Here is an 11,195-nt window from a genome sequence, read left to right on the forward strand (position 1 = left end):
CAATGTTCATAGCAGCTTCACCAGTAGTATATTTCATCTCAAGAAACCACTTTGTTCATCCATATAAGCAACTCCTCATCCGTTCAAGTTTTATCATGAGATTCCAGCAATGTAGTCACATATTCAGGCTCCACTTCTAATTCTAGTTCTCTTGCTAGTTCCACCTCATCTGTAGTGACTTCCCCCACTTAAGTCTTGAGCCTCTCAAAGTCATCCATGATAGTTGGAATCAACTTCTCCCAAACTCCTATTAATGTTGATATTTTGGCCTCCTCTAATGAATCACAAATGTTCTTAATGGCATCTGGAATGATCAATCCTTTCCAGAAAGTTTTCAATTTACTTTGCCAGGTCCATCAAAGGAATCACTATCTATGGCAGCTATAGCCTTACACAATATATTTCCTAAATAATAAAGCTTGAAAGTCTTAATTAATCCTTGATCCATGAGCTGCAGAATAAATGTTGTATTAGCAGGCATGAAAACAATCTTCATCTCCTTGTACATCTCTATCAGAGCTCCTGGGTGAGCAGATGCCTTGTCAATGAGCAGTAACATTTTGAAAGGAATCTTTTTTCTGAGTAGGACTCAACAGCAGACTCAAAATATTCAATAAACCATGCTGTAAACAGATGTTCTGTCATTTAAAACCCAAAATTTTAGGCTTCGTTTTCCATTTGAAGAGCACACACAGAGCACATTCAGCATCCTTAAGACCCCAAGGATTTTCAGAATTGTCAATGGGCGCTGTCTTCCACTTAAAGTCACCAGATGCATCAGCCCCTAACAAGAGAGTCAGCCTGTCCTTTGAAGCTTTGAAGCCAGGCATTGACTTCTCCTCTCTAGCTATGAAACTCTTAGATGGCATCCTCTTCTAACAGGCTGTTTCACCTACAATGAAAATCTGTTGTTTAGTGTAGCCACCTTCATCAATGATCTCAGCTAGATCTTATGGATAACCTGCTACAGCTTCTCTATCAGCACTTGCTGCTTCACCTCACACTTTTTTATGTTATGGACATAGCTTCTTTCTAAACCTTATGAACTAACCTCTGCTGGCTTCCAACTTTTCTTCTGCAGCTTCTTCACTTCTCTCAGCATTCATAGAATTGAATAGAGTGAGGGACTTACTCTGGATTAGGCTTTGGCTTTAGAGAATGTTGTGGCTGGTTTGATCTGCCATCCAGACCACTCAAACTTCTCCATATCAGCAATAAGGCTGTTAAGCCTTCCTGTCACTCATGTGTTCACTACAGCAGGTAGCACTGTTAATTTCCTTCAAGAACTTTTCCTTTGCATTCACAACTTCACCTACTGGCACAAAAGGCCTAGCTTTTGGCCAGTCTCAGCTTTTAACATGCCTTCCTCACTAGGATTAATCATTTCTAGCTTTTGATTTAAAGTGAGAGACATGTGACTCTTCCTTTCATTGAACATTTGTAGGGTTATTAATTGTTGTGTCTCAGGGAATAGGGAAGCCTAAGGAAAGGAAGAGAGACTGAGGGAATAACTGATTGGTGGAACAATCAGAACACATACAACATTTATCAACTAAGTTTGCCATCTTATATTGGCATGGCTCGTAGCGCCCAAAACAATTACAATAGTAGCATCAAAGATCACTGATCATGGATCATCATAACAAATATAATAATAATGAAAAAGTTTCAAATATTACAAGAATTACCAAAACGTGACACAGAGACACAAGGTGAGCACATGCTGTTGAAAAAACTGTGCCAATAGATTCGTTCAACAGAGTTACCACAAACTTTCAATTTGTAAAAAATGCAAATTTGTGAATTTACAACAAAATGAAGTGCAAGGAGGTATGCCTGTACACAAAAATGGAATTAAACCCCAAAATTTAGTTCCTTTAAAATGGATCTAAGAGTCCTTTTCAAAATCAACTGTATTTTGTCTACCATATTTATTCTGACCATTAGCCTAAATCACCACAATTTACAGATTCTACTTATTTCTTCTTGGTCAAACACTGAAAGGCTACTTTAGAAATGTCTTAAATTCCATCTCATCTAAAGATTCTTCTCCAAAGCACATGCATTAGTCAGAGTCTTTAAATGATCACCTAACTTACATTTATAAACTCTTTTATAGCTAATCCTTATGCAGACACCTACACTGTACATCATAAGCGTGAAACTACCGATGCAACTCCCCCCAACCAACTTAATCCACTTAGACCATCGTCACTAATCTCTAGACATCTTTTAGTTTTGTCCCTAATTAGACCATTCAAGGAATAATACCAATTTTGGTCACCAATTTAAAACACAGTGTTACATAAAGATCATTGCTTCTGAATTGAGTCAGACTTCAATTCTAAAGTCAGCATCACCTAGTACTGTCTTTGCAAACCTGTGCTTGTTACTTAACCTTTGGAGTAAGTAAAAATAATAGCTAAAGTAATTTATAAAATAGTAATAATAACCTCAGGACAGAAAATAGCTTTCATCTCGTATACTAATTCTGATGGACTGGGAGTAGCTGCTGGAGTGAGGGTGGAGGGTAGTGTTGCCAAGGACTCTGAAACCAAGTCCACAAATGGCAGGAAAAAAGATGTCTTAATAAAACAGATGTCTGCTGCAGACCACAGAGGGAGAAGCGGTGCTATTCATGATTGAGAAAATGAATATATGTTGCCTGGCCCATGGCAAGCACCCAAAAAAAGTTAATTCCCTTCGCATTCTTCACCAAGTAGAATATAAAATTCAAAGAAATTCAGGCTCTGGAGATGTTTTCTTCTCTTCTACAGTTATCATTGAATTTCAAGCATTCTCCCATGCAAATATTCCAAAATAAATGTTAACTTTCTCATACTTCTTAACCTGTCCTCTTTTTTGAATTTTTTCTTTAAAAAAGAGAGAAAAAAAAAAAACCTTCAGGCCTCCAACCCTCTGGGAGTTATCCTCCCAAATTGGAATTCCTTTACTTTTTGCTGTTGCTATGCAATTACTGCAGAATTAAAATAGTCTGAAAAAGTCAAGTCCTTTCTATATTTTTACAAACTCATTTTATCTATATTTCTATTAAATAGCAGCCTACACTTTGAAACACATACTACCCCTCCAGCATCACATAAAATAAACTAGATCTTATTCACAACAATATCTCAGAACACTTTATAATTTACAAAGCATGCTAAATATGGTATCTCATTTGATCCACATAAGTTCCTATGAATGTATTCAATAGTCTTTTCTAAGAGGTATAAATTTTATCTTATAAAATTAAATTTACTGTTCACAAATTAATCCATTTTTCCAACTTTTGAGCTACTCTTTAATTCAATTCGTTTAGTCAATTATGTTTTTGACTGCTAGATGCTCATTAATGTAACACAATAAAACTTTAAGTATGTGCTCACAAAAAATTCTACTTAAGTGAATTTTCTAGTCAACCAAGAATAAAACAAAACCTTTTTTTTTACTTCTGCACCAGATCATTTTTTAAAGCTACTAATATGCATTACTGCATTAAGTTCAGAATACTGAAGATAATTTAATATTCATTAAAACTTCTATCTCATGATGACTCAAAATAATATCTTGAATACCAATTCTAACATAGTCCTAAAAATGTGAAAATAAGAAATTGTTCTGAATACACGTGTGGCTCTTAGAAATCTGTTCATAAACTCCTAATAACAGCTTCCTGAGTTGTCGCTATTTCCCCCTTCTAAAAAAATGGTAAATCAAGGGTTCTAATTTGATAGGTTCCAATTCAGCTATTACTATATATACATACAAAATATGCATATAATCATTTTACTCAAAAGTGTGAAATGTTTTATATATAGCAGTTTGTTCATTCTTACATTATTCATATATAAGCACTTTCATATTAGGTAGTAATCGACTAGGATTCAGAGGAAAAGAATAAAAGAATAAAGTCAGCTAAATGGAAATAAAATTCATGAAAACAATCTATTATACTATCACACATATACTATGTGCAAACATAATATTTTCAAATAAACTGATAATGCAAATAGTATTACTCAACAAATAACAAATTGTATAAATTAAGTCAGTATATGGTTCCCTCTGCTTTCCCCATTGGCATGTACTGCATTCTCTTTTTTTTTTTTTTTTTTGAGATGGAATCTTGCTATGTTGCCCAGGCTGGAGTGCAGTAGCATGATCTTGGCTCACTGCAACCTCAGTCTCCCAGGTTTAGGTGATTCTCCTGCCTCAGCCTCCCCAGCAGCTGGGACTACAGGTGTGCGCCACTACACCCAGCTAAGTTTTGTATTTTTAGTAAAGACAAGGTTTCACCATGTTGGCCAGGCTGGTCTCAAAACTCCTGACTTCAACTGATCTGCCCACCTCGGCCTACCAAAGTGCACTGCTGCATTCTAATACAACCTTAAAATAACAAAAAATAAAATACCACTGTGTCTCTAATGTTCCCTAAGTGTTTCTAATTTTGTGTAGTCAGTTAGAAAAGTAACCTTGAATAAACTGTAAATTATTCAAAAGTAAATCTATTGGGTTTTTTAACTGAATATTTCAAATGGCTTTTGAAAGTCTAAATTTTGCCTTAGAAATCTTAGAGCCAAAAGAAAACTTAAAGAACATCTCAGTATTCTTCTCATTATTTTAAAAATACAATATATGTATGTAGCAAACTATAAGGTACATTATTAATAAAAGTAAATGCACTATATACACACACACACACATATATATACACACACACAGGTTCTCACTAGTTTAACCTTATTCTACATTTTTAAAAAATGTTACCCAGAGAAGTTAAGTAAAGTTAATATAGCAACGTAACAAGTGTTTATTTTTCACTTTGGCAAAACAGTTTGCAGAGTCTTCTGATATTCTTATGGAAGAGAAAGAAAAATGTGGACTGGATGAAGGAAGGAAGTTAGATCATTAAAGCCCAGCATTATCTTCAGGTTTTAAGAAGCTCAGATTTGCATTTTATAATATGAAGATAACTAGCACTAATTTGGAAAATGAATTGGAAGGAAACTTAACACTGGAAATGAGACTACTTAGGAAATTAATGCAAGTCTCTTAATGAGTGATAAGGGCATAAACTAAAGTGAAGACACCAAGCAGCACAAATTGATTTGAATTGTAGACTTGGCAGGACTTAGTTATCAACAGGATGTGGGAGGTGAACTGCAACACAAGGTTGGTGCCCAGGTTTTTAACTCAGATTCCTGGTTACTTAAAAATGCCTCTCAGATGGTGAATCTGCACAGAGCCGGCGGGGGGGGGGGGGGGGGGGGGCGGTAAATTTGCATGGAGGCTGGATTTGGTGGCTGTGATAACAACTTTGGGACATTCTGAATATCCTAAGCTTAACATTTTGGATTGCCAAGGACATCCATGTGAAAGTATCTAGCTACTATTTGGAAATATAAGTCAGGAAAATTCTGTGTTATAAATACGCTTCTGGACAATGGCATAATTTATGATGACGATGTTCAGAACTCCACGAAACAATGTGTAGAAACTTGGCTTGAGTTCATACAAAATACAATTGGCCCCCCATATCCACAGGTTCAACATCTATGGATTTAACTAACCATGCATGGAAAACGTAGTTAGGCCTACAGTGGTTGTATGTGTACTGAATATGTACAGACTTTTTTTCTTGTCATTATTCCCTAAAGAACTATTTACATAGCATTTACATTATAGTAGGTATTACAAGTAGACTGGAGATGATTTAAAGTATATGGGAGGATGTGCATAAGTTATATGCAAATATTATGCCATATTATATAAAGAACTTAAGCATTCTTAAATTTTAGTATCTCCAGGGGACCTGGAACCAATCTCCCCCATGGTTACCAAGGGACAACTGTATTCAGGTACTATACAAAACCTAAGGGGTACAAAAATGAATAAGACATTAACCTCTAGAAATTTACAGTCGGACAGGAAAAACAAATTTGTAAATAAGTGATTACTAAACTGTTCAATGCGTGCAATTACGGCAATGTGTATAAAGCAGACAATGGCAACAGGGTCAAGAATGGAAGCCACTAGAACATTAGGTCAGGTAGATTAACACAAGACTGAGAAATACGTAATCAAGAGAGGAAGAAATTTCAAATACAACAAAAAAGTGTCAACACTATCAGATTAACAGAGGCCAACACTAGAAGAATTAATATGCTGGATAGCAATTACATCACTTCATAGGCTAGGCTACAACAATGATTCCCAACCTGGTATTGCCAGATCACTGGGCCAACAGTAAGGATGTGTAACTACTGTCATTATTTTAAAATGCCTTTTAAAAATTGTAACTTTACCTAATATAGCCTAACTTCTTTACCGCTGACTGGAATTATGTTAGCTCAATGTGGTAACTCTATCATCTCATATTTGTCTCTTTTTTTGATTAGTAGTTACACATCTGACTGATAAAAGGAGGAAATGAATGATTACTTAGTAGAAATAATTTTGTGTTATAAAATAGGTTTACACAGAGAAGAAAATAAAAACAATCCTTAGTACTTAAAAGTCTAGACTCAAGGGCTAAAACACTGGACCATAGCTAATAAGAGTATGCTTAACAGATATAAACGACCTGTTCAGTTCAAAACATTGGTTAGCTAAGTAAGGGAGTAGTCAAGCTAAAAGATAAAAGAGACTGTGCTTTTAGTTGATTACAGCCTCGCTCTGTGCCAACATGAAGCTCCAAAAAAACCTATTCTAATGTTAAGCTATATTAATAGGATTACACATAAGTGAAGGAGTGGTATAACAGTTTTAATGTATGCTATTCAACAGTATAACTGGAATGAAATGGCCCGCTACTATATTCCAAATTTTAAAACATACAACTACAGATCATCCAGAGGAGGAAAGTGGATATTTTATCTAGAAAACACTCTAGAGCTGTCTTCAAATGGCAGAAGGGATATCATATATAGAGAGAATAGTGGGCTTTTAATTTATTGCTACAGAAAGCAAAACTAGGATGGGTAGACAGACGTTACTGAATGGCAGATATTCGGCCAAATACAAAGACCTTATGAATATAAGAATTACTGCCAAAAAACAGTGTTAGACCCATCATCACTGAATGTTTTTATACAAAGGAAAGATGATCCATCTCTTAGCATTCACACTACACTGTAATTGCATGTTTAAAATTATCTGTCTCTCCGAATAGAACATGAACTCTTTGAGAGAAGGGTTATAGTCTTATTTATCTTTTTGGCCCCATGGAATCTAGCAATGAACATTGTATACAGCCATTATATAAAAAAAAAAGAAAAGGTCTACTGAATTAATAGGTGAATGAAGAAATTGAATGTTTTAAGAAACACTTCATTGAAAAGATGAGATGCCCTTTTGGGCCCCCAAATTTTTAAGATGTCCTTAGTACAGAGTCTCATGCAGAACTCATTCTACTTCATAACACAGCCTAGGAAGGGTGCGCATAATGAATCTATTTTACTATGTGATAAGGAGCACAGTTAGGCTAATTCGAACTGCCATCTTTATCTGAAGTGCTAATATTAATTACAGTTTTTTTGCCAAACTAGAAAAGATATAATTCCTGATCTTTGTATTATGAAACCTTAAGCAAATGCTTCAGTATGAAAATATTTATGAGAGTATCTCAAACACAGAAGAATCTCTAGAATGTGAGGATTTAAAAAATCTTATTCTTTAAACATGTTAAGCAGTAGGCAGAGCAAAATGCCATCAGGTGACATGGAAAATGAATCAGTAACACTTAACTGCCAGTAGAAAGAAAGGAAGAACTAAGAAAAAAAGGAAAAAACTGAAAAGATTTTAAGAAATTACGAGTTATAGCATCATATCTGAATGGCATCTGCCTGAAGGATTTTCCTCATGCTCTGCCTAAACCTTTCTACTTTCACGTTGTGTGGTAGTGTGGTAGAGTTTCACCGCTTCAAAAGAAACTCTACCACAAACTAGTTGGGAAAACAAAGTACACAACATAAATCAGTGGGTTTGGTTTCTTGATTTTTAACCCTTGGTAAAAGGACAGTGAGGGAAACAAACGTTGAAAGTACTGCTCCAGATAACAGGAACATCATAGATTATAGGTAGATCTTATTCCCCACCATTTTAACTCAAGTAGACATTTCAAACTGTCTGAAAGTGTCTTGCATACAATAGGTACTCCCTCTCTTAAATAAATAAGATAAATGTAAACACACAGGTAACCCTACTTTGGAGTCCACATGATCCGACAAAAAGAAGTCCCCAGAAATGCATACTACCAGTGATTGATCACTTAGAAGGGAAACACTTTAAAAAGTTTTACTTAGGAACACGCTTTCAATGTAGAGAAATAATGATATAGCTATAGGCACCTTGCACAGCTGTACAGATGAATATACACACACAGGGAAAATTTACAAATTACTTTCACTGTTTGAGTTAATCTAAGAGACAGGGCCTGGAAGATGTAATCTTTCACATAAATATCCTAGACGTGTGAAATTAATTTTCACATCTTCCTTAAAAACAAGGCAAAATATAGACACTTGGTCCCAGTTACATGTTTCTGGAACAAGAGAAAAATACACTTTAGTGTCAACTACCTTATCTAGGAACTGAATTTTTGTTAAGCTGTTTTTCGAAATATGAGCATTGTTAGCACTATAACACTTCATAGACTAATATTTGCAGGATTCTAAGAATGTGTGCTTGTTGTAAAGACGTTATTTACTTCTTTTCATGGAGAAAAACAGTTTTGAGTGTTGTGGGGGAACAAAACCACTTGAGGAAATTAATCTACCCCCAAATTTCCTGGACCCCCTACAACGGCAAACAAGCGGAACGGATAGAGAGTGTAACCCAGCATCAGCCCGAGCGCGGACAGGGAAGGGTTAGGAATGGGACAAAAAACTGGACTCTCAGTTTGGCAGGAAGGCGGGTATTGCGGAAGGATGGTTTGCCGCGGCGGGGGAAAGAAAAGAAGGTGCAGCCTGAGCCCCCCGTGGCCCCTCGCTCCTCCCAGCCCGTCCCGCGGGGTCTGCAGGGCCTCACCCCGACCTCCACTCCGCGCGGCCGGCAGGAGGCGGCGGCCCGGACGCTGTACCTGCCCGCCAGCCCGCTCTGCCCCGCATGCGGCCACCAGGAGGCCGGTAAAACCACGAAGGCCGGGGCGAGCGAGCCAGTCGAGTCCGGCGTCCCAGCGGCGCCGCTCCGCCCACCCGCCTCCCCAGACGCGGCCAGGACCCCCGCGCGTCCTCAGCCGGCTCCAGCCCTCAGGAGGCGGCCCCATCAGCGCCTCGGCCTGCCGGCGCACCTCCGAGCCCCCCACCAGCTGGGCGGTCCGGGTCCTCGCTCCCCGCTGTCAGCCTCCACTTACCTTCAATCGCCATGATGTGCTCGCCATGGACCGCACCAACTGGATGGCGGGGGCAGCAGGCGCGAGGGCGGGCGGAGGACGCGCCGAGTCCGCCAGCGAGAGGGGCGGGGCCCGGCCCGGAGTCGCCCGGCTGCGCGGCCGCGAGGGGCGCCGCGGGCGGGGCGAGGGAGGGGCCCCGAGCGCCGCGAGTGCGGGCCGCGGAAAAAATGGAACCTTCCTGGGGCCGCCGCTGCCGCCGCCGGCACGTGACACCACCCCGCCCCCACCCCACCCTACCCCACCCCACCCCACCCCACCGCCCCCACCGCGCCTCGCGCCTGGATTCGAAACAGGTGCCCGGCCCGGAGAGTCACGGGCCGGCGCCCGAGACCCGCCCGAGGCGCGCCGAGCTCGTGTGGGGGCCCGGGCCCAAGCTTCCTGGCGCCGGGCGCCCTCCTGTCCGGTACTTGCAGCAAACGGAGTCGATGAAGGAGGCGAGTGGCAAATGATGTGGTCAGGACCATGGACAGGTCTCCTTGGTTGAAAACGATTCCCACCCACTGACTCTCAGATTTGGTAAAAGGAAAGTCTGTTTTGGTTTCGTTTGGTTTTATTTTGTTTTGGTTTGCCCGAATCAGCCACATACTCGTCTCAGATCTCCGCTGTGAAGTGGAGAAACAGCTAGTTGACAAAAAGCAAAAAGGAGAGAGGAATCCTGAGCACAGCAGTGGTCTCTCTCTCTCTCTCTCTCTCACACACACACACACACACACACACACACACACACTCACCTGCACGCACTCACTTCACCCCTTAGCCTCGCTCTTGATAAGCCTTGCTGCCACACAGAGCTTGGCTTACCTCTTGGAACTTAGAGTTGGAATTTGTCTACACATTGCAAACGCACATTTGAAGCCACACAAAAGTAGGGGTCAGACAGACGTTTTGACAAAGGACTTGGAAAGCATGTCACATGCAGGTTTTTAAAAATTTGTAAACCTGTGACCATTGTGAACAGTCCCGGGCCAACCCTGAGCACAACAATTGGCCACTTAGTTTTTACTTAAGATACTTGAGCCGCTCAACCATTTACCCAGCTCTCAACTCATTTAGTAATTTGAGGACCTGGACAATCAATGGCATAAACAACATTGAGAAATAGGGAGTTTAGTGATTCTCCCTTGTGGAGGAAATGCTAATTCCTAGAGCAAAATAGCTATATTAGGGACTGAAACAAAGAAGAAAATATTTTACACTTATGTAAGTAAGGTTGGACTGTAAATCTAGAGCAGAAACTGTCTTCCATTGCTTTTATATAACCTCTCCCTCAGTCGCATTTTATGTTCGATAGACATTCATCCTTTACTATTTTCGTTAGTTCAGTGAGTATCTGTGGAGCTGGCACTGTGCTGAAAACTGGCTACAAGCAAGAATTTTTATTGAAGGATCAAACAAAATACTGTTTTACTCAGAAAACATTAAAATGCCTATACTTTAGGAAAGCTCCATGAGAGAGTTTATGATGGACATCTAGAGGATTCAGGTAAAATGTTTAATGACATTTTCCCGAGGCAGCCTCCCTTAAAACAGTCTTGAACTCCAAGACATTGATCTGAACTTGACACCACAGTTCTGAGTTTGTGGTTTCTGGCTAGTTCTGAGTAATCCAATTGTTCAAACTTTTAAAGAATTTCATATTGAAAGCCTGAAAAATTTAATCATCCTTTCCTCACCAATTACATAGTTACTAAGTAAATAACCAGATTATGTGAGTTTCCATAACCTAGATTAACATCGCTACTATTTGTCCAGGAGATTTATTTGTGTGTGTATGTGTGGTGAACTTGAAGTTCAAACTTGT

The 11,195-nt window shown here is 39.3% G+C and overlaps 1 protein-coding gene across 5 annotated transcripts in view; it reads right to left on the reverse strand.

Moving 5' to 3' along the window:
* The window catches only part of SYT14 (synaptotagmin 14), a 242,746-nt gene extending 233,251 nt beyond the window's left edge, over positions 1-9,495 (reverse strand). For 2 of the 5 annotated variants that reach the window (XM_054521296.2, XM_024255013.3), the window contains exon 1: positions 9,356-9,489. Coding sequence is in view for 2 of the 5 variants with exons in the window: in XM_024255011.3 (XP_024110779.1) it covers positions 9,356-9,368 (13 nt within the window). In the remaining 3 variants the exon portion in view is untranslated. Of the gene's footprint in view, positions 1-9,355 lie in introns of all 5 variants that reach the window. The other 3 variants (XM_024255011.3, XM_054521280.2, XM_054521301.2) reach the window with 3 other exon arrangements.
* Positions 9,496-11,195: the final 1,700 nt, after the last annotated feature.

Source organism: Pongo abelii, chromosome 1, assembly GCF_028885655.2.
Source record: "Pongo abelii isolate AG06213 chromosome 1, NHGRI_mPonAbe1-v2.0_pri, whole genome shotgun sequence".
Taxonomy (NCBI): domain Eukaryota; kingdom Metazoa; phylum Chordata; class Mammalia; order Primates; family Hominidae; genus Pongo; species Pongo abelii.